The sequence below is a fragment of the Canis lupus genome, chromosome 17 (assembly GCF_011100685.1).
Source record: "Canis lupus familiaris isolate Mischka breed German Shepherd chromosome 17, alternate assembly UU_Cfam_GSD_1.0, whole genome shotgun sequence".
Classification (NCBI taxonomy): domain Eukaryota; kingdom Metazoa; phylum Chordata; class Mammalia; order Carnivora; family Canidae; genus Canis; species Canis lupus.
Genome location: NC_049238.1, coordinates 21,621,557 through 21,645,694, shown reverse-complemented (window position 1 = coordinate 21,645,694; position 24,138 = coordinate 21,621,557). Strand labels below are relative to the sequence as shown.

Below are 24,138 nucleotides of genomic sequence, written 5' to 3'. Positions count from 1 at the left end.
TGAGAAGAGCGGTGGAGTGAGGCCGAGGGAATGATAAGGGGCCGAGATTCCTTTATGGATCACAGCTGAAGACTTCTGCACTACGTGTCCCTCCCTCTACCTGAAACGCTCGTCCCCAGGATCCGCCTCCAGCATTCAACTCTCAGGTGAAATGCTTTCTTTTCTTGATCGTCCCGCCAACAGGGCCTCCCCTATTGTCGGTCGATCACTTAATCACTTGATTCGTGTGAGGTTTCTCCCCATCACTCCCATTAAAACATCAGCTCCGATAAAGCGGGAACCTTGTCAAATTCGATCGCGGTCTCTCCAGCGCTCGAGACGGAAGAGCCGCGCAAGAAGCCACACCGTAGTAATCCCCACCCAGGGCCTGGGCGCCAGCACCGCACTAACTGCCGGCGACGTGGGAGCCCCCGCCTTCCAGGGGCGGCAGTGTCAGCGGCAAGACGATTCCAGAACAACGTGGCAAGCTGTAGCAAATACGAACTGAGGGTGCGGAGAAGAGAGCCCTAACCGAACCAGGCTAGAGCCCGAAAAGGCTCGGGGCCGGAGCTGCTGGCGAGGTCCTGAAAGCCCCACGCGGATCCCCTTCAACTCGCGAGCGCGTCCTCGAGGTCCCCCTGGCCTTCCGCCCACCACTGACAACCTCTCGAGCGCACCTCCTACTCCCGCGCCCTGTACGTCACCTGTACAAAGGTGGTCTTCCCAGATCCCGCCATTCCTAACACCAACAGACACACTGGGGGCCGAGGACCCCCCGAAGCCCGCTCCTCAGCGGCCTCCGCGGGCGCCGCCATCTTCCTCGCGCTCCGCCCGCTCCACCATAGAGACGCCGCGCACCTAGAGAGGCTTCCGTGCCGCCGCGGGCCGCAAGGGACGCTAGAGCCTCCGCCGCGCGGCCGGGGAAGGCGGAGGGGCGGGCCGCTCGCCAGAGCATCCTCGCCTCCGGGCCAACCAGGGGCAGGGGCAGGGGCAGGGGCGGGGAAATGGAGGGCAGGGGAGGAAGGGGAGGACCCGGGGGACAGGCGCTCACCGCCGCAACGGAACGAAGGGTCTGGGAGAGACGACGCTCTGGTCCCCAGGAGGCAAGACGAGATGCGGTCCCAAGGCAGGGCGCCCCCAGGTCGCAAATGAGGAGAGTGCGCTTCTCCTTCCGCCCCCAAGGAGCGGGGGACGGAGCCGCCGGGGAACTGGCTGCTGGGCCTTATTCGGCAGCCGACGAGGTTCAGGAGCTCAGGGCTGGACAGGCTGGGACTGGGGCGGAGTGCGACCCCGGGGGTTGCTGGGCGGCGCCGACCCCCGGGGAGCACAGAACCGAGAAACCTGCGGAAACGTTCCGCAAGGGGGCGCCGCGTCCGCGCGTCGGGGGCCCCTGACTCGAGCGCTCCTTCCTTGGCGGTCCCCCTCGGTGAGCCTCACCGTCGCCTTGGAGACGGACGTTCGGATTCCGGGAGCAAGTAGGTACTGAAAGGGGCGCTTTTCCCTCCACGGAAGTGTCCCCGGATACCGGGAAGGGGCTGGAAAAGCCGGGAAATGTATTGCTGCTCTCGCCCACCTCAGCGGGTCCCGTCGCCCTTTGTGGCTACTGCAGTGTTCAGTGAATCTTAAACTCGAGGTTTCACACCCACGCGCTGCCACTGCTGGCGTCGTTTAAATTCTCTGAACTTGTTTTCTCCTCTCTAAAACGGAGGGAATGCCTTACGGGGGTTGTAGTGAATGCGTGCTTGTAAATTGTAAGCCACATTCATTCATCTCTACCCTGGTGCCTCGCAGAGTGCAGAACCATAATAGGTGCTCAAAAATATTTTCTCATGTGAATTAAAGTATACTTGTGCATTTTGTGTTTACTAAACTTTCATTAAGAATTGATGGGGAGGGGCAGCCGGGTGGCTCAGCGGTGTGGCGTCGGCCTTTGGCTCCAGGCACGATCCCCGAGTCCCGGGATGGAGTCTCAGGTCAGGCTCTCTGCCTGTGTGTGTGTGTGTGTGTGTGTGTGTGTGTGTGTCTAATGAATAAATAAATAAAATCTTAAGAAAAAAAAAAGAATTAAAAAAAAAAAAAAAAAAAAAGAATTGATGGGGGAATGTCTTACTTGTTCTTCCTTCAGGTTTGCTAAGGACTCTAGGAGTTCCTCTCCACCGTATCTTAGTTTAATAAATGATTTTTTCAAGCCAGAGAAGCTAAGCAAGTCAGAGATGAGGTTTAAAGAAAAGGCAGTGGTGGAAATGACAAAGCTGAACAACCAAATAAAACAAGCTCAAAGCCAGCAAGAGTCACTAATGGAGGAAACCAAGCAGCTATATGCTGAGAAGTTACTTGTCCAGACTGAAAACAAATTCTTCCTGGAATATCTAACCAACAAAACTGAAGAGTATAGAATGCAGCCTGAAAAGCTGTGGAACAGCTATTTACAAAAAAGTCAGGAGATTGAACAAAGGAGACGAGACTATGCCTCCAAATATGCGAAACAAACTTCAGTGTTTAAAAGGGAGCTTTGCAGAAGGAAAAGATCCAATGCAACTTAAAGCAGCAGTTGCAGACACTGAGGAAAATTTCACTGTTAAAGGAGAAACAGGAGAGAGAAATCCAGATATTACAGGACGAGAAAAAGAAAACCCCAGCTGAGACAGATGCCAAGAAACAGGAAATCCAGGTCCAGTTACTCCAGGAAAAAGCATTTCTAGAGAAACAACTGAGTGAGCCAGACATGGGGCAGTTGGGAAAGAGGGAAAAGAAAGGAGCTTGACGGAAGGCCCAGGCCTTGGAGTTGGAAGCAAAGCAGTATACTTTTGAGTTCTACCGTGGCATCAGGAGAGAGAACCGGGAGTTACAAAAGAAGTTACTGCAGCAACCTCAGCAGTGCCAGGAGTTGCAAGCTACTAAAAGCCAGTTAGAAAATCAGAAGCAGCAGCTGCAGCTGGAACAGTGGTATGTGGAGGGCTTAATCCGGGCGAGGCAACGATTGCAAAGAAGGCGTAATTGGTGCCCAGGACAGGATGCTCCAAGGACCACATTAACCTCTGAGTACCAAACCAAAGATTAATCCAAACCAATTCCTAAAATAACACTGCGTAAATAAAGACTGGAGCAAGTATTCTTATAAACCGATGGCTGCATAAACTTAGTTAGGAAGGCTTTAGGATCTCAGATTGCTATGGCAAAGTATCCATCATGATGTGTTAGTGTGAAATATTAGGTGCATTTTCCAGCAGTACTGCTGGATATTTGTGCCACCAGCTTCCTTTAATTAGATTTTTCCTTAATTAGATCTTGTTAATAAATGGGATGTTCCTCAAATCTCTAGATAACACCATTTCCCAAACACCAGTACATTAAACTAGCTCAAGAGACCACCTGGAGGTAGTGAAAGGAAGACAGTGGTGTGAATTATTTCGTGTGGCCAAGTTAGATTTCTAAGAGTAGCATTTCAGATTGACTTTATATAATACCTTCCTCTCTGTAAACAAACTGCTTATCCTCATGCCTCCTGGCCAGCTCCACACAGAAAAGGGAAAGTGATCAAAAAAAAAAAAAAAACAAACAACAAAAAAAAAAGGCAAAATGCTTTTAAGGTCTTTTTCAAGTTTGCACCACTGAACAGGCAGCTGCTTCTATAGTTTTGTCAAGAGTGGAAAAGTAATTTAAGCAATATGTTCATTAAGAGCTAGGCAAAAAAAAAAAAAAAAAAAAAACACTGGGCAGAATGACCTTTTGTCTAATGCTCAGCCCCTACAATTTTAGCTTTGAGTAAATTAAGGGAAGAGCAGATATTAGGTCAACTCTTAACTTTTGAAAAACCTTTTCTGTCAAGAAATACATCTAGCATTAATGAGGTAACTGAATGCCTCTACTTATTTCAGGAAAATATGTGAAAACGTTTTAAAATATTGGGACAACTGTAAAGAGTCTTGTGCCGTCTATTTCCCTAACAACATTCTGAATTCTAAGACAACGAGTAAGATTACTTAAATATAAGTACTTCAGGTTTAGGTCACTTCTACATTTTCTTACTATGTGTGTACCTGATAGTACATTTTGAAATGCCTTTTATAATTAAAAGTGCCTTATATTTATGTCTATTGAGAAGAACAAGCTTTGTGCAGTGGCAGTATCCATCATAGCCAAAGAAGTTTATTGCTAATTTAGAAGAACTGGAAATAATATTTTTAATTAGTAAGACTTTTATGGTAGTTTTTAAAAATTTTTTTGCACTGAGGACATATAGACGGTTAGACTAGTTATTTATTTGCATGCTGAATCCTAGTACAGAAATATAATCCCACATTTTAACATTGCTCCTCTATGGGAAAATAAAGTCAACTTTATGTAATCCAGAAATTGTCAGTGATTAAAAACTTCAAAATAATTTTCCTGAGTTTTCAGTTTCATGCCTAGGCAAAAATGAATTCCTTTAAAATTGTGGAGTAAAACGTTTTTTCTCCCTCAATGCCTTCACCGTCTACCTTTAACAATGTTTTTAATGTGTAGCTTATTAGAAATAAAAACCTTAGATTATACTGTATCCGTTGACTTTTCCCCAGTAACGGATTTCCTGTTTCATCACTTTTCTCTTACTACTGCTTCTGTATATCTCATTCATACTAGTATGGATATAATAAAACCAATTTCAATACAGAAAGTAGAATTTTAGATAGTATGCAGGTAACTTAACCTTCAGTTCTTGAGCCGAAAATACAGAAAGACTGAATCTGGAAAATATGGTAACCAACACAAATTTGAAGCCTTATTCTCTGTAGATGCAAAAATGTGCCAAAAAGCGTAGGAAAATACATACCAAGGCTCGATAAGGAGTTAGAAAGCAAGAGGGATTTAGAATCTTAGTATTCTGCTGTTAATTTCCCTCCTGCCTTTGCTGTCCCAGTTACCTAAGTGGGGAGTGGATAATTTCCATCTCATACGTTTCTTTTTCATTCCTATTATCCCAGATCATGAATCTGGTGTATTGCTGCTTTACGTCTGTCCCTTTCCAAGTGAGGCTTTGAGAGCCTGAAGACTATTTAGAGAGTGAATCATCTGATAAAGATAATTTGAAATGCATACCTGCAAGTGAGCAGTAGGCTGGCCAACTAATACTTCAATCTACTTTGAATCTGCTTTGCAATGAAGAAAACTAAACACAGTGATGTTACAGAAAGTGCATTTAGGTGGAAAAGGACCTCCGAGGTGAAATGTAGGTTAAGACCTAAATGATACAATGAAGCCTACCTTGCAAAGCCCAAGGAAGAAGCCATTCCAGGCAATGGGAACAGTGTATCCAAAGGTCCTAAGATGGGAATGAGCTTACTAGGTTCCAGGAACAAAAAGGTCAATATGGCTAAAGGTTAGCTGGGGAATGGTCAGAGAACAAAGGAGTAGGGGAAGAAGAGGCTAAATGGGTTGGCAGGAGGAGGAGAAGGCCTTGTGGGACAAGGAGGGAGTGATTTGGATTCTAAGTGGAATGGGAAACCAGCAGGCTTTGAGCTGGTGAACGAGCTCTGATTTACAAGTTTAAAAACTCACTAAGGCTGTTATGTGGAGTGTATCCAAACCAGTAAAAATCAGAAGGAAACAATTAGGAAACTTATAGTCTAGGCAAGAGGTGATGATGGTTTGGAGTAGGGCGGCTGAAATAGACGTAAATAGAAAGAAGAGCAGACTAAAGGGTGAAGGGAAAATGAAAGGTTAAGACAAGTAACATTTCTAAGGTGTTCCCTATTAAAGGAGGTGAGCAGAACAGTTTGTGGGCACTGATTTTTTAAAAGAAGTATTTCAGACACAAAATACAGAAGATCAGAACAAACTCACTATCCACCTTAAGAAATAAGAACTTAAAAATTCACTTGTAGTCCTTCTGAGTCCCAGAAGCACTGTCCTAAATTTGGTGTTTATCATTCCTGTGCATGTTTCATGCCACGTATACATATACATATGATATTAAACTATAAATGTATACTACATACACATATTTACATATATAGCATATAAATATATTTTTATATATCCATAAACCATATAGAGCATTGTCTTTAAGCCTTATATAAATGGCCTACTTCATGTATTCTGTAACTTGCTTTTCCCAGGAATTATTTTTGAGATGTATTCATGAAACAAGGAGCCTTAATTTTATCGCTGTATAGTATTTCAGTATATAACTGTATCCCGATTTATCCCTTCTCCTGATGGAAGATTAGATTAGTTTTAAAGTAGGTTAACAAAGAGACCCAAGAAGGTATAGTGCCTCAAATAACAGATCTTTTTTCTCTTCAGATAGATGTTCCTGGTTGGTGATTAGTTCTTCATGGGGTGATTCGGGGCATCAACCATTTTCCACTTTGTGCTCTGCCACCCTCTAAAGCCATTTTATCATCTGCATCTGGCCCAAGGAAGGGGGAAAAGAAGCATAGAAGTACACTCATTTTCTTAAAAATTCTAGCTTGGATGTGACACCCTCACTTCCATTCACATTCTACTGGAGAGAAGTGAGTTGGCTACCCCTTCGATACAGGGGCAGGGGGTTAGAGAGCTGGGAAACATAATCTAACCATTTGTCCTGTAATCCTATAACTCTGTAAGGTGAGAGCAGATTATGGTGGACAGCTATTCGTCTCTGCTATGTGGTATCAACCGTACTACAGTATCATTCTTTGTTTATGTCTCCTGGTATACCTGGGCAGGAGGATTTCCCTCTGTATATACCCAGGAGTAAAACTGCTGCATCTTAAGGCATATTTTCAGCTTGACTAGATACTAACAAATCTTTTCCAAAGTGATTGTACCATGTTACATTCCAAACCGTGCATGAGAGTTCACATTCGCTACAACCTGGCTATGTTCGATATTGTCAAATTTGTAATCTAATGAACTTTGTTTAAAAACTTAAAAACTCAGTAGAATGATTATGATACTCTCTACTGAGACTTGCTGAGACCTGGCCTCAGGAAGGAAAAGTTTTTTTCACAAATTTTCTTTCTTTTTTTTTTTTTTTTAAGATTTTATTTATTTATTCATGAGGGACGAGAGAGAGAGAGAGAGAGAGAGAGAGAGAGAGAGAGAGAGAGAGAGAGAGAGAGAGGCAGAGACACAGGCAGAGGGAGAGGCAGGCTCCATGCAAGAAGCCTGATATGGGACTCGATCCCCAGTCTCCAGGATCACAACCTGGCTGCAGGCGGCGCTAAACCGCTGCGCCACTGGGGCTGCCCTCTTTATTTAAGAGAAGGAGAGAGAGAGATAGAGAGCATGAGCAGGAGGAGGGGCAGAGGGACAAGCAGACTCCCTGCCAAGTGAAGATCCCGACGTGGGGCTTGATCCCAGGACCCCAAGATCATGACCTACACCTAAGTCAGGTGCTTAACCAACTGAGCCACCGAGGCACCCCAGGAAGGAAAATTTTTTTAAAGTGCCTACAATGGCACTAGATGAGACTGGACAAGTTTCCTATACTAATTCACTTTAACCTCAAACAAATTACTCGTTTTAGCCAACACATTTCAGGAACTAAAAAACTACTGAGACACCGTATTTGGTACTTATTTCAAACCCACTCCCATGTCTAGCCATCTTCTTATCCCCATACACTGTGTCGGCAAGGAGTCGGGCAGCAGGTTGGAGTCAATGAACACCTGGAAACATCATTCTAACCGACAGTCATTTATTTCTTTTGTCATTGCCCAACATTCCCCAAGTCTTACTCACCAGAAATTAATATAGCTTCTTCATTTCTCCTCCCTGACAATCCTCACCTACCGAAAGGGTTTCAAGGGTGCAACTGCCAATGAAAATGAAAAGGTAGACTGGACATACCACGTCATTGACCTGTTTCAAAACTATCTATCTGGCAGTATCCAAATCTGGTTTCAGTGCTCCCTTGTTTGAAAGTGGTCTTCACAAAAGCCCACATTTTAAAGCTATGTGGAGCAGCACAGAATACAGAGTTAAAGAGCAGTAACGGCCTTTCAGAATTTGAAAAGGTAGTATTTATCCATATCAGGGTTAAGGGCCCTTGCTTTTTATGTGGCATATGCCACAAAAGTTGGCAAGAATATATAAGACCAATATTTATGGAAGAGGGGAAGAGAATCTAGAAACACAACAGAGCTGTTCTAAACAATGCTCCAGAGAAAGCCAGCCTTGAAGAAGAAAAGTAGCCCACTAGACATTACCAGGTAGGCATGAGGTACAGAAAAGGAATTTTTCTTTCCAACACCAGAGAAATACCTACATCTGGTGTCAAGTCTCAAGATATAAAGAGGATAAACGCCACATACAAAAGAGGACAGAGGACGATATTCTCAGAAAACTCCAAAAGACAAGACGTCGGCTAAGGGGAGGAATAAGGATTTAGCGTGGTGTAGACGAACAAGTGAGGTCAAGCCCAGGGGAGACGGAATGTGCCCCTTGGCTGCCAGTCTATGGCATTACTAGGAACACTAGGATTCTGTGTCAAAACATCAAGCGCGATGCGGTAATTCTTCATCCTTAAAACTGGGGGTTGGGAGTTGGGGGGTTGGGGGTGGGGCACAAGCGCCCAGAGGACACTGATCATAGCAACAGATGAGGACTCAAGCCCTAGGAAAGTCAAGGCAGTATTTATTGCTTCGTCTACTTCCTGCTTTCCAATCATTTTCATGTTTGGGACATTTTGATGTTTGGGCTGCTTTTCATGCTTGTGGGTCTAGCCAGTCACTGCTACTTGGGACAAACGAAACACTTCCCAGTAAAACCAGCATAGAGAGGTTCTAGCTTTTTCATCTTAAGTCCATTTTCTTACTTTCAATCCTAAAACCACACTGAGAGAGAACAAACGGCCTCCATAAAATCTGTTACCCAGGGAGACAGGATAAGCTTATTACATGAGTGACAACAGTTCTAGCTTCTAGGATTGTTATATCACAAATACAAAATGATAAATCTGTATGATTCTTAAAAATTAATTTGGAATTGTTTTATAAGCGAAATGATGGAATGACTAATCAGTGGAGAGTCCAAGAACATTCTATAGCCCGGGAAGGAAAAGGACAACCAAATGGGTTTCTCAGTTTTGTACAGAGCAAGAATGGCCCACAGTTGGCCTGAAGAGGGAGCTCTTTGGGCAAAATGAGAGAACAAGAGGACTCCAATGAGGAATAGCAGGAACACCTACCCAAGAGGGGGTGGGGGGGGGAGTGGGGTAAAAGTGAATAAATAGAACAGTGAAATTTACACAGGAGGAAGGAGCTGAGAAAGTCACAGCCTTACACAAACAAAAGAGTACATTTCTCCTCGCTCAGCCCCAGTGACTCAGTCCTCCCAGCACAGGTCCCCGTGACAACAGCATCCCATTTGCTCTTCTAGGAGCTTTCACACTGCCTGCCTATTTCCTTCCTCGTTTATGATGAGTCTTTGGGGGCTTTACTTTCTGGAACTGTGCTGGCACTGGCTCCTGCTCCGGTTCCTTATAGGAGGTCGACACTAGCAATTCCTCGTTATTCCTCCTCTGATCCTTCCCTACTCTAAGACTCAGCTCCGCCTCAGGCAGCTGGATGCCTGGCTGCTGCAGCCTTCGCAGAGACCTTCTGCTCCTGTGCTGCTGTCTCCGCTTTTCTTCTTCCTGCTGCCGCTGCTTTATCTTCATTAGCTTTTCAAAGCTTTTGGTGGTGGTTGGGTTTACGACGAACCAGTCCTACAGAGGCAAAATGGAAAAATTATCCAGTCAATACACAGTAGAGAGCACAAGGAATGGGTTTGGGAAGAAATTCTTTCGTTTTTGAAAGATTTACTTATTTATTTGACAGAGAAAGAGAGCATGAGGACGGGGAGGGGCAGAGGGCAAGAGAGAATCTCCAGCAGATACCCACCCCTCCCACCAAGCATGGAGCCCTAGGCTGGGGCTCGATCCCGCGACCCTAAGATCATGACCTGAGATGACATCAAGAATCCCATGCTCAACCGAGTGAGCCACCCAGGCGCCCTGGGTGCGAGAAGATTTTCTAAAAGGCACGGCTAGGGCAGAACACAGTAAGAAGGAAACGGATAGGGAACCAGAGCTTATAATTCTGTACTTTAAATGGGAGAAATTCAATACAGAATAGTGAGTAGTCATTATAAGCATTTATTGTGTAGCACACGATTTGGGGTACTTCATACTTCAGTAAGTGAACTACAAAGTCTGTTCACTTAGCATCATCCTACTTATTTATCTCCTTTGTAAAAATCTCATGAGCTATAAAGCTTCGGGCCACAGGACATTTTTATTTCATGAAAGTATAGTGGTTAAGGGCATGCATTCTACAGCCAGACCGTCTTAGTGCAAATCTCAGCTGTTTCTGGCTCTGTGACCATGGGGAAATTACTCAACCTCTCTGAGACTCAGTTTAAAAAATTAACAGTTGAGGAACATGCAATCCAATTATGAAACACTCTTGGGGAAGAAGGAAGGAAGGAAGGAAGGAAGGAAGGAAGGAAGGAAGGAAGGAAGGAAGGAAGGAAGGAAGGAAGGGAGGGAAGGAAGGGAGGGTGGGAGGATTTCAATTGAAATCAAGTGATCTGATCAGTCTTCTAGGTCTAACTACTGATTCACAGGAAATACCCTGAGAGAGGACCACCACCACCACAGGAATGCACTCAGCAAAATCCAAAATGTGTATACACATGTGACAAATGACCGTTTCTCCAACATATAAAAAGGGGGAGTAGGGGAAACTTCTAGACCTGCAATTGAGATATGCTTTCAATATAAAAAATACACATTGTATTTCAAAGACTTAGTATGAAAAAATGTAAAGTATCTCATTAATTTTTATTAACTACATGTTTAAAGGATAATATTTTAGGTACACTAGGTTAAATAAAATATATTATCAACATTAATTTCACCTATTTTTATTTAAAAAAATTTTTAGAATGTGTGTACTAGGAAATCTGAAATTATATACAGACTCACATTACATTTCTATTGGATAGCACTCTAGATTAAAATACACAGTACACGGACATTTTTTTTTCTTCCTCCTGAACAAGCCATCTCTGAAAAAAAATTAGGAGGCAATCAAGGAAATTTAAATAATTTCAATAATGACTAGGTATATGATGATATTCAAGAACTATTCTTTGCTAATTTTTTATGTGTAATGATGGTTGTGCTTATACATTTTTAGAAGTCCTTATATTTTAGACACACACATCAAAAGAAGCAGTGACAGTTGACATGGTATGTGGAATTTGCTTTAAAATAAGCCTTTAGGGGACAAGAAAAGTGGGTGTGATTATAAAGGAAAAGAAGATTGGCCACACACTGATGTCTGTTAGGCTGTTCATTATACTATTCTGTCCATTTTCATGTATTTGAAAATTTCTGTTGAAGAAAAGTAGCTTCAGAATATGTGAGGCAGAGAGGGAGGAACAGAGTGAAAATCTTTTACCACCACGTATAATTTATAAATATAGGCACAAATCATTGAACTAATAAGACTTGGAGAACAAACTCCAAACCAAGTGAAATTTGTTGTTTCCAACTTTTTAAGAAGAAATTGGAGAAATAGGCTCACTACATAAAGGCTGGATTTTGTTAGGAGATTAATTATCTTTTAAATACTTCCTGAAGTATTTACACTATTACTATGAGAAAGATATGACCGACTGCCTTCCAGAGGAAATCTCAGGTATAGAAAGCGATTCCCAAAGCTTAAACCTGTAAAACAACAGAGACCACATTTCATGACACTAACTATAGCCCATAGCGTTAAGAACTATTAAATGTGAGGGCAGAAAACAGTTGACGGTGTTTGCTCTATTTCCTTATTAGGCCACAATAGCTTCTGCGGTAAGATATTCCAAGAGAATGCACACTCTACTCCTTAAGCTTTTGAAATACAGGTATTTAATTACACAGGAAACAATTTCTCTATTGACCTGTATAACTAAAAACTTGCCCCAAGAGAAACCTCTTGACTTTCTGTACTTAAAGTATTTTTATGCAGAATTGATTTTTTTATTTTTTATTTTTATTTATTTATTTATTTATTTATTTATTTATTTATTTATTTATTTATTTTTTGAGAGAGGCAGAGACATAGAGGGAGAAGTATGCTCCCTGTGAGGAGCCTAATATGGGACTCCATCCCAGGACCCCAGGATCATGACTTGAGTGAAAGGCAGACGCTCAACCACTAAACCACCCAGGCACCCCAGAATTGATTCTTTAATTTTGAAAATTTACAGACCTTAAGAAAAGTGACAAGAATTCAATGAATCCTAGATTTACCACTGCCTACCTCTCTTCCCTTTCTTCCTTCTTCTCTTCCTTTTGCTGAACCATTTGCAAGTTATTTGTAGACATATTTCATCCCTAAAAACTTTAGCATAGATCTGCCTGAGAACAAGGGCCTTCTGCACAGCTACAACACAATGATCACATTTGGGAACATGAACATTGACTCATCACTGTTATTTAATAGAGCCAGTATACCAATTTCTCCAGTTTGTCTCACTGATGTCCCTTATCGTCGTTTCTTTGCAGTATTTGAAACATTAAAAACAGATTGCTCAAAGGCCTTAGAATAGGAGAAAACAGAAGTACACAGACTGCTATAAAACAAGAATTCTACAGCTATAAACTCAGCCCAGTGCCCAAACTCTTGGTTTAACTGAATTTATTTATTTTATTTTTTTTAAATTTTTATTTATTTATGATAGTCAGAGAGAGAGAGGCAGACACAGGCAGAGGGAGAAGCAGGCTCCATGCACCGGATCCTGACGTGGGATTCGATCCCGGGTCTCTAGGATCGCGCCCTGGGCCAAAGGCAGGCGCCAAACCGCTGCGCCACCCAGGGATCCCGGTTTAACTGAATTTAAAAGAATCACAAGAGCTCAGAGGTGCTCACACTTACAGTGATTTCAAATGCTTTCACATAAAAATACAATTACACATCTAATTTCACAAAGTATTTTAACTCTGTCTCTGGTAAGCACTTTCAAATTCCTTTTCTCAACAGTCCCAGCCCATAAAAACGCACAAAATCCACTTTTGGGGGCGCATACGTATGGGTTCCACAGGATCACAAAAACATGGCGGGGAAAGCAGGGACCTCACCTCAGCATGGACAGAGTTGATGTGATACTTGACACCACTCTCTGACACAAATTCTTTTTGACACAGAAGACACTTGTATTTTCCAGCCACAAAGTTTCCCTGTTTTCAAGAGAGAAAGAAAAGAGAATTACTCGTAAATTCAGGAACACATACCTGAGCCATGTGGGAGATTGTTAAGAGACAGAAAGGGCGGGGATTTTACTTCAGCAAAGAAGGAAGAAAATCCAAAACAGCAATACATTTAGGAAAACTCGGTTGGGCAGACTATCACCACTATAAATCTATCCTACTTATAATTCTATACATAATACCCCCACCCATTCAACACAAACTGAGGTTCTCCTTCTTTTGCTATAAAACATGTCACACTTTTCTAACTTCCTTGTTTCTTTCCCTTCCTGGTTCTCTTGGAATGACTCTTGGACTCCTGAGGTTCACCAGAGGCACCAATGCATATAATTCTTCCCACCATAATCCACTGTTTCAAAGAGTGTCTTGGACATCCAGAATTCGAGAAGTATCATCTGCAACACCTAGGTTAAGGACTCTGAAACTAAGATCATGATGACAAACTCCTAAGCATTCCTGGACAGATGGGGTTTGGATGTCTACACTCCCGTGCTGCCTTGACTCCTGAAGCCCTGAGTGCCCATGGGGCTCCTTTTGTGTGAAGAGATATTTCTGAATGGGAATTAAAAAGTTACAGCAGTTTGTAGGGCACCTGGGTCAACACAAAAAAGATTCAGTGAGGTGAACAGCCATCTGCCTGACAGCAGATAGAGCCTACTTCTCATCCCCAGAGGCCAGTACAATTCAGATGGGAGTAGAGGATCTTCAACAATCCAGATAAACACATGTAAGTTGATTCAAGAAAGTTTAAGGCCCGATAAGATAGGGAAGCCCCAAGGCAGGAGAGGCTCAGGTGGAAGATGTTAAATCCCTGGTAGAGACTAAAATGAATAATATATTTCTCCAAATTCCTTAACTGATAAGACTTAAGGCTATGTTGGCTTTTCCTGTATCTTGAACATATCCGGGCATCCCCTCTAATAACAGACCAAGCATCTTTAGGACATGAAAAAACTAAGCCAGCCTCTGAAGATAATGGCAAACAGGACAACTAGCTGTTCATCTAAACTGAATTCTCTTCCATGTCAGACTATTTTAGACGTCATGTTAAGATAAATAGTTCAGAAAGTTACAAACCAAGGTACAAGAGCCTAGGTGAGCTTTAAGGCCTGATACACTACTGTAGACCGCTTCACAACCCTGAAAAAGAGAAGAAGAAATCCATGAAAACTATAGCAAACCGCATCCTTCTCTTAGCAACCTGGCCATTTATTTACACTGACCAGCCCTACATTTGGAGGAAGAAGCCCAATAAATCACGTTACAAACCAAACAGGAAAAAAATTCACACACAAGCCACAAAAGCAAAAAAGAAAACCAAAGAAAGGTTTAAAAACAAATGGTGAACAAGTTGTTGAGAAAAGCTTAAGATACTCTCTTCCCTGCTACTTTTTCTCTGACACTCTGAGAAACAGAAAATTGCAGTTAGATATTTTTTTAAAATCTGCCTTCTTGGGATCCCTGGGTGGCGCAGCGGTTTGGCGCCTGCCTTTGGCCCAGGGCGCGATCCTGGAGACCCGGGATCGAATCCCACGTCAGGCTCCCGGTGCATGGAGCCTGCTTCTCCCTCTGCCTGTGTCTCTGCCTCTCTCTCTCTCTCTGTGACTATCATAAATAAATAAAATTTTTAAAAAAATTAAAAAAAAAATCTGCCTTCTTCAGTACAAAGGTGTCCTCTATTTCTTGTGTATTTGCTTCTTCCCAAAGTTCTGCATATATGGTTGTGGTAGAGTAGAAGATGGCTGGAAATTCTCTGCCACTCTTTCCTGCAAGAAGTGGAGGCTACTTACCCTCCCTTTGAAATTGGGTGAACCCTGTAATTCCTCTGACCAATAGAATCCCATGGAAATGATGTTGAACAAATTCTGAAGCTAGGCCTTAAGAGATCTGCGGCTTCCATCTTCGTGTTCCTGGGATACTCTGAAAAGTCAGTTGCCATGTGCCCTGCTGGTAACCCACTACACCCTGATGGAGAGAGGCCATGTGGACAGCCGAGCTCCCAGCTCAATTGGCTGCACAGAAGCCATCTTGGACATCAGGTCCCATCTGAGCTTGCGGCTAAATACAACCTACAAATGATCCCACTTGATGCCACGTATGACAGGAGAATGTTCTTTGAGCCCTGGCAGAATTACTGATTTATAGAATTCTGAACAAATAAAATAACTGAGGTTTTAAGCCACTGAGGTTCATGTACTTCATCATGACGGAATAAATAACTGAAACAGCAGTTTGATAAACATTTACGGAATAAAAAAATGAGAAAGAACCACCTGGTTAGGGCACTGAATGCGATGGTATTTCTTGATATCTGACTTCCATTTGTGTAGCACTTCCTGGCTGAAGGTAGGCAGCCCAGGGCGAGTATATTTTAACTACGAGACAAGAAATATTTTATTGGAGGAACCCAGCTTCCAACCAAAATACCCCAAAAGTTTCACACCCAACTCTTCAGGTTATGTAATTCTGGAGTTCGACAAGCATCCTTTCACGTGCAAAAAAACTATAGTAGGTATGAGCCTTTAAGTACAAATTTACCCAACACTGGTAAGTATAATTTTCTATAATTTAATCTTAGAATAGTTTGATTTTTAACAGAGGGCAGGAGATTTTCAGATATGGCACTTCATCTATAGTTTGAAAAAGCTACTGACAGAGCATTTATACAGCTAAAACACTTGTTACAAAAAAAACCCCCAGGGATACAAATATGTACTACATGTAAATTATACTTATTATTGTATACTTAAACACAGGGTACATACATACATGCACATATATAATACATTTGATAGAAATATATGTAAATTGGGAAAAGGCTAGAAGGTTATAAATGAACACGTTAACAGTAGTCATCTCTGGGTGGTGGAATTTTGAGTGGTTTTAATGTCTGTTCCCTGCTCCTCTGCATTTCTCCTTTTTCTTCAGAAGTGTCACGTTAATTCTGGGTATTTTTAAATTCAAACACAAACACTGAGATTCAACCTAAAAATGTGAAACATTTTAAAACAAGAATGTGAAAATAAAAGATGTGAGAGAACTCAGGGGATGGAATACACTATCTTTCCTGATACTGCCTGAGAGGAGAATTAACTATTCCTCGCACTTGCCTTCATGTGCTTTGACACAGGTTAGTCTCTTCGCAGAAGTACTGCGCGCTAACGATTGCGCGACTGGAGCTCCAGGTTAGTCTCTTCTTAAAACAACAACTGTAGTTTCCAGAAAAGAGACAGCTGGCACTTGGAGAGACAGTTCTCACAAAGCCCACCACAAGTAATAGCTATGTTTCCAGTGAGAAAACAATCCTCCTGCTTGAAAAATTTAAGTATCTGAAACAGATACTGAGATAGAAAAACAGAGCCAAAGCCCATAGAGGTCAGGGGAAGTAAGGAAGTCACCTTCAGGAAACGCTGACAAATCTATAAAAGCAATCAGAGCACAGAGCTGGCTTCATTTGTAAGTACCTCCTCTCCTCTGCAGCTAGTGTATATGGGACCATCTAAAATCCTTTTATAGCGGGGCAGCCCGGTGGCTCAGCGGTTTGGCGCCACCTTCAGCCAAGGGCCTGATCCTGGAGACCTGGGATCCACTCCCATGTCAGGCTCCCTGCGTGGAGCCTGCTTCTCCCTCTGCCTGTGTCTCTGGTTCTCTCTCTCTCTCTCTCTCTCTCTCTCTGTGTGTGTCTCTCATGAGGAAATAAATAAAATCTTTAAATAATAAAATAAAATCCTTTTATAGTGATAGCAGAATATTTACATAAGCTATTATATTCATAAACTATCATATTTATGCAGAAATGAGAATAATCTATGAGCACATATGGAGTGATTTCTAGGACAGACTTTTAAGTGAAATAAAGCAAAACACAAAAAAGCATCTATGTAAGAAAGAAAAGAATATAAGAAAATATGCATTATCTGGTTATCCATCCCATAAAAATATAAGAAGGATAAACCAGAAACTACTGAGCATGATTATCTTTGCAGGGAGCAGGGTGGGAACGGGATGGAAATAGAAGGGTATTAGGAATGGGACAGCTGGGAAGAGGGCAGTAGCCCTTCTCTAAGAAGACTTTTGGTACAGGTCTGACTTTTAGAACCACGGCAATGTTTCACATACTCCCAAGATAAATTACTCATTTCAATTAAATGGGATGTAGGGGGAACCCAAAATGTAGTAAGAGTAACACATGAAGCTAATGATGATAAATGAGAAACCAAATGAAGTGAGGAAGGAGCCAATCTAAGTAACTGTAAAATAGTACTTTGACTATATACTGTAAGGCTAAAGATTAAAAGAACTATAACAAATATTGTTCTCTAGGTAGTAAATCTGTTTTTACAGGGGTATGGGTTAACAATTGTGAAACTAGGTTATACTAGAACTAAGCAAGTAAGTAAATATATTGTACACTATGAGAGGTCTCTCACTGTTGGAGAAAGAAGTTAGAAATAAGCACAGAGGAAGGCAAGAATGAAACTTGTGTTGGATTGGAATTGAAGGTATCATGGCCTTAAATCTGTACACTGATACCCAGACAGACATGAACACAGAGGGGAGCGAGTGAGTAGCTCAGTCAGTTACGCATCCGACTCTTGATGTTGGCGCAGGACATGATCTCAGGGTCATGGGATCAAGCCCACGTCAGGCTCTGCACTCAGCATGGAGTCTGCTTATCCTTCTCCCTCTGCTCCTCCCCCTGCTCTCTCTTTCTCTTCTCTCTCTCTCTCTCCCTTAAATAAATGGATAAATAAAATCTTTTTAAAAAAGAACAGAGTGTGTGCATGTATCCATGAATATACATATAGATCCTAGCTCTATCCACTAAGAGGGCCCAGAAACAATGACACCCTAGCAGGAATGAGTACACCTAGCATTCAAATCTTGGTTTTTATTTTTATTTTTTTTAAAGATTTTATTTATTTATTCATGAGAGACAGAGAGAGAGAGAGAGAGAGAGAGAGGCAGAGACACAGGCAGAGGGAGAAGCAGGCTCCATGCAGAAAGCCTGACGTGGGACTCGATCCTGGGTCTCCAGGGTCATACCCTGGGCTGAAGGCGGCGCTAAACCGCTGAGCCACCCGGGCTGCCCCAAATCTTGGTTTTTAAATATATTCTCCAATAAAAGAAATCAGGATTCCTTAGAGAAAGGGTTGATTCCAGGGCTGGGACAGGGAATATATGAGATGACCCTATAGCATCTCGAGGTGTCAAAACAAAAAAAAGGGCTCAAAAAATGATAGAAGCATTTCAAAAAGACATAGGAACCCACTTGGAAGAGCTCTTGATGGCCAAATCTGAGACAATTTGAGCTATAAATTGAACAACAATAATAGCACTGGATGATAATGCTACAATAAAATATCCATGAGTCCATATGGATATAAACAGATTAACAGAATAAAAGGACATATCTTTCTCACAGTAGAATTCCAATTAATAACTATGGAAGAAATAATGGAAACACTAACCATCATTAGGCAAACCACCATAATAATAATTATAATTATTGCAGACAAGAATCACTGACGGATGCTATGGTAAGTGGGCAGAAGTATGATAAGACACAGGCTAGTTGCATACTGTCAATCTCCCCCCAAAATATTCACTAATTACAGGGGGGGAAATATAATTTTGCCTTGGAGAAAATTGGGCAACACCCTCATCAAGTGATCAAAGTTATCAGTAAAAAGACACACCAATATCATATACCTCCTGATACGGTGTAACACTGTGGTATTCTTGACAAAAACATGTAACCCTCAATCCAATCTCAAGAAAACACTAGACAAATCCATATGAGGGATATTCTACAAAATAACCAGCCCGTCCTCTTCAAAAGTGTAAAAAACACAGAAAAACAAACAACAACAAAAAGCCAGAAGAATTATAACAGATGAGAGGAGACGAAGAAGCCACGGTAAAGAGAATTAAATGTGGGATCCTGGTGGGATCATGTGATGGGATCCTATGCTATCGGTTACGGAAGATGTTGACATTAGAGGAAGTCGGGTGAAAAGCATATGGAAATTCTGTACTAATTCTGCAATGGCTGTAAATCTAAAATTATTTCCAAATAAAATGGTTTCTTCTAAAAGAAATATTTATTTGTGAGATAAAAAATATTTATTGGCCTCTGCCCTCAGCTCCTGTTACTAATTAGTCTTTGAACCTGGTTCCCAACAGGGAGCTCTTAAAACACCTAAATTCCTAACTAATACCAGTATTTGACACAAAGCTCACAAATCCCTTGGAAAAGGAGTAGCTTTTATTCTACTGAGGCAATTCTTGGTGGGCTCCTTGGGAGGGGCTAGACACCAGAAAGACCAAGCCATGATTTGAAGTTTGGCACTTTCAGACCAATTCCCCATTCTCTGGAAAGGCAAAGGGACTAGAAATGGAGTTAATCAATCGTGCCTATGTGATGAAACCTCCCTAAAAATCCCAAAATTATGGGGTTCAAAGAGCTTCCTCAGAACATATATATGGGGGGATCCCTGGGTGGCGCAGCGGTTTGGCGCCTGCCTTTGGCCCAGGGCGCGATCCTGGAGACCCGGGATCGAGTCCCACATCGGGCTCCCGGTGCATGGAGCCTGCTTCTCCCTCTGCCTGTGTCTCTGACTCTCTCTCTCTCTCTCTGTGACTATCATGAATAAATAAAATCTTAAAAAAAAAAAAAAAAAAAAAAAGAACATATATATGGCCAAGAGGGTGATGCACCCCCAACTCCACAGGGCCAGGAGCTCCTACTGTGCTTGGGACTCTTCCAGACCTCACTCTATATAAATTTCTTCATCTGATTTTTCATCTGTAGGTTTTATTATATTCTTTATAACAAACCAGTAAATGTGTTTCCCTGAGTTCTGTGAGCCATTCTAGCAAATTACCAAAACCAAGGATGGGGTTATAGGAACCCCAATTTATAGCCAATCGCTCAGAAGCACAGGTGGCAAACTGAGACTTGCAATTGGCATCTGAAATTGGAGCAGTCCTGTGGGACTGAGCCCTTAACTTGTAGGATCTGCCACCAAGTCCAGATAGATAATGTCGAACTGAATTATTTGTAGGATGCCCAGGTGGTGATAGAAAATTGGTCTGTATGGGACAAACCCACACATCTGATGTCAGAGCTTAAGTAGCGTGAGAGTAAAGGAAAACACAAGAGCTTCTCCTAGACAATATTGCTTGTGTTTGCATCAAGAAACATTGGCAGGAAAAAAAGAAAAGAAACATTGGCAGGACACAGAAATCAGTGAGAATGGTTAACCATGGAGACAAGACAACAAGGATGGGGTGAGAGTGAGATACCTCAATGTTAATCATCATTTTGACATTAATGACAACAATGTATAATCTATTCAAACAAATTAATATCTTATTTTATTTTATTTTATTTGGGAGGGGCAAATGGAAAGGGAGAGAATCTTACGCAGGCTCCATGCCCGGTGCAGACCTGACATGGGGCTCGCTCAATCTCACAACCCTGAGATCATGACCTGAGCCGAAATCAAGAGCTGGACACTTAAGAATGAGCCACCCAGATTCCCCTAAAATTTTCGTTTAAAAAAACAAAATAATTCCCTTAGCCTACACAAAGTCAAAACATAAAACAGATGATTTTAGTAAAGTAGCTGCTAGATAAGACTATCAAAACTTATCAATGAGCTAACAAATATTTATGTCAAATTCCCTACCACAGACCATGCACAGATGAGACGATAATATCACAATGTACTTACCAATGTATAAAATTCACATTTAAACCGAATTTAGATAACCATATACTTTAGTCTGTGGCAGGAAATATCAATAAGTCTGAAACAAGACAGGATGCCTTGATATTCAATTACTCCTTGGACTGATTTTTAGGCCAAATAAGAGGTATCAACTTCTGAGATTTGACAAATTTTCACATAACTTACGACATTCCCATCGCATGAGTGAAAGCCCTAGGCCAAATCTAAACTATTCTTAAAAAAAAAAAAAAATAAACTATTCTTGTCCATACCATGGAGATGGATAGGTCCTTAGCTCTAATCTTAATCCTTACTGTATATCCTCCAAGCTCTCGAATGACTACTCCCATTAAGTCATATACCCCTTGTCTCCTCTTGGCCAAATAATGTTCCTCTGGTCTTTGATCTGTTTTACACCAAAGGCTTCCAGGGGCACCTGGGTGGCTCATTCCTTTGAGCGTCTGCCTTCAGCTCAGGTCAAGAAGATCCCAGAGTCCTGGAATTGAGCCCCATATTGGGCTCCCTGCTCAGTGGAGAGCCTGCTTCTCCTTCTCCCTCTGCTGTTCCCCCTGCTTGTGCTCTCTCACTTTCTGTCAAATACATAAATGATTTAAACAAAAAACAAACAAACAAAAAGCCCCAAAGGCTTCCAAGCTGGGTTCTGTACCACTCACAAGTACACTTGGAACCATGGAGGTAATGATAAAAGTATCAAGGAGAAGGCCAAGTAGACAAGGCTTTGGGCTCACTACCTCTAGTTATTTGGAGTGACTCCATTTTCAGTTATTTCACATACTGATGTTTTAGATAAGCTTTCATTTGGAAAAAAGAGTGCGTGGGGAGAGGAGTTCTGTGGCTAGAAAAACAAATGGAAAGCATTAACTAAATATAGACTCCCACACGTGAACTAACAAAGTGGAAACATGCTGGGCAACAACTAAGCAAAAGACTAATCTGGGAATTCTGGTTCCCTCGGGAAGTAGACCAGAAATAATGGGGTTCCTTAAGAAACTTCTGGAACAGACTGTCTCTCTAGGACCCACATGAATCCAAACACTGAAAGTGGATTAAACATATCCCATCTCTAAAAATAAAGAAGCAAAATATCATTTATCATGTACTCAAGTGCATTTACTTTTCCGTACATAAGCACAGTATTAGACATGGTTCTAAATTAATACAAGTTTCTACTTTACCTTCCGATCATCAGGTACCAAATCCTGAAGCACCTTCCTCTTAGGCCATTCCTTGGCCAGTTCAGCAGAAGCCAGCTCCTGCAGGTGGTACACAGCTATCTTGACAGAACGCCTCTGAACTTGACCCCCACTCTTTGGCTCCAGACTCATCTCTTTTAAGCACTCTGACTGTCCTGACTCTGGAAAGAATGAGATCTGCAAGAATGAGACATAGCAAAACACAGGCCTGAGACCTGTGTAAGGCCTGTGTTAGGTCTATGGTTTAGAACAGTCACTCTGAATGCTATATGGAAGATGAAAAGAAAAAAAAAAAAAAGGAAGATGGCCCATGGAGGAAGAGTGAATAAAGGAAGAGGGGTTAACAGTACAGGGAAGAGGTAAAAGGACGACTTGAACGAGGGTTTGGTAGTATAGGTAAGTTGGCAGATTCAAGATAACACGTTAGAGGTAGACCAGATAAGAATCACATAGAGGTTTGTGGTAGGAAGGAGTTGGAAGTAACACAGATGACCTTTCTTAAGAAAATCTATACATAAAAAAAAAAAAAAAAAGAAAATCTATACATAAAATGTGATATATGTCTGTTATGGAATAGTATGTAGTTGTTGGAAGCAACAAACTTTCTCTTTTTTTAAGGATTTTATTTATTTATTCATGAGAGACACAGAAAGAGAGAGAGGCAGAAACATAGGTAGAGGGAGAAGCAGACTCCCTTCAAGGAGCCCAATGCGAGACTCGATCCCTGAATCCCAGGATCACACCCTGAGCCATCCACGCGTCCCAGCAACAAATCTTTTCTATACATAAGACATGAACATAACTGAAAAGCATACTGGTGAATGAAAAATAGAAAACAAGGGTGCCTGGGTGGCACAGCTCATTAAGCATCTGACTCAGATTTGGCACAGGCCCTGACCTCAGGGCTGTTAGATCGAGCCCTGAGTCAGACTCACTGCTCAGCGCTGAATCAGCTCGAGACTCTCTCTCCCTCTCCCTGTGCCCTCTACCCTCTACCCCGAGCATGTACACACATGCACGCTCTCTCTCTCCAAAAATAAATAAATCATTAGAAGAAAAAGGAAAAAGTAATAGAACAAGATTTAACTTCAATGTGGTAAATTAAAAACTAGTATACATGTAAACAACACTAGCTACTTTACAAGGATTCATAAATATTTAAGGACAAATATCAAACTCGCTAACTCCGTTGTCTTTGAAAGGGAATAGAAATAAAGAAAACAGAAAATACTAGGGACTGATGATGTCAGTATGCTATGAACAGGGAAGAATGATTTTCAGTTCTTTGCACATGAGATCCAAAATTACAAAAAAGTTTAATACAGTGAAGTTATCATTCTGCCGCAGTGCATAAGGCCACTACGACCCATCCCTCCTGCTGATCACAACTGAAAATCCTCGACTCCGAAAAGTAAACAAAGCAGGTGGATTGTGGAGGGGAATCAAAATCAGGAGGAGTGACTCATATTGAGTGTGTTTCCCCATTTTTTGTTTTTCCTCACGTGGCTCTGCAATTAAGGGTGGGCCCCATGTGCAGAGCAGCATAGGCAGCCTAAATTCTAATAGAAACTCTAGAAACTCTATCTTTCTGGCAAGAGAAACCTGGAAAAGGGATCTCCATGGACAAACCTGTGTAAGAGAACTGTGGAGAAGAGACAGACAAGGAGGATGATCTCATAATTCTCTGTATGAATCTACACAAATCATGGCTTAATTCCAAATCTCATTGTGTGGAGCATACCCAAACCAGCTTAGCAAAGGCTTTGAAAAATGAAATAAGATATGAACAAGCTGCACACCAGATTAACCTGCGAGCTGCTAGTAAAAGACAGACCCAAACCAATGTATCAAAAGCTTGGAGAAATGAAACAAGACTTGAAATACCTGAAAAAGTCTCAGACGAACCCCTAAGCAATTTAAGCAGAGGTAAACCAACATAGCAAAGACTCAAAGAATGAAACTAAGACTGAACCAATACCCTCAGAAAGCAAGACAG

At 41.9% G+C, this 24,138-nt stretch overlaps 1 protein-coding gene and 2 pseudogenes across 2 annotated transcripts; 1 reads left to right on the top strand and 2 right to left on the bottom strand.

Moving 5' to 3' along the window:
- LOC119877188 overlaps window positions 1-794 on the bottom strand; it is a 10,103-nt pseudogene extending 9,309 nt beyond the window's left edge.
- Window positions 795-1,464: 670 nt separating this feature from the next.
- On the top strand, window positions 1,465-3,197 carry LOC119877160 (annotated as a pseudogene).
- A 4,428-nt stretch (window positions 3,198-7,625) lies between these two features.
- On the bottom strand, window positions 7,626-22,400 carry LOC119877159 (zinc finger protein 512-like). Of its 2 annotated transcripts, XM_038561106.1 has the most exons (5): window positions 22,125-22,385; window positions 15,466-15,567; window positions 14,270-14,332; window positions 13,064-13,162; window positions 7,626-9,655 (listed from the first exon to the last, which is right to left on the bottom strand). In XM_038561106.1, exons 1-5 carry the CDS (start codon window positions 22,272-22,274, stop codon window positions 9,347-9,349), a joined length of 723 nt encoding a protein of 240 aa, XP_038417034.1. In that variant the 5' UTR covers window positions 22,275-22,385; the 3' UTR covers window positions 7,626-9,346. The 2 variants fall into 2 exon arrangements, with proteins under 2 accessions (XP_038417034.1, XP_038417035.1); XM_038561107.1 differs by lacking the exon at window positions 14,270-14,332 and having other exon boundaries at window positions 22,125-22,400.
- Between the last annotated feature and the right edge of the window lie 1,738 nt (window positions 22,401-24,138).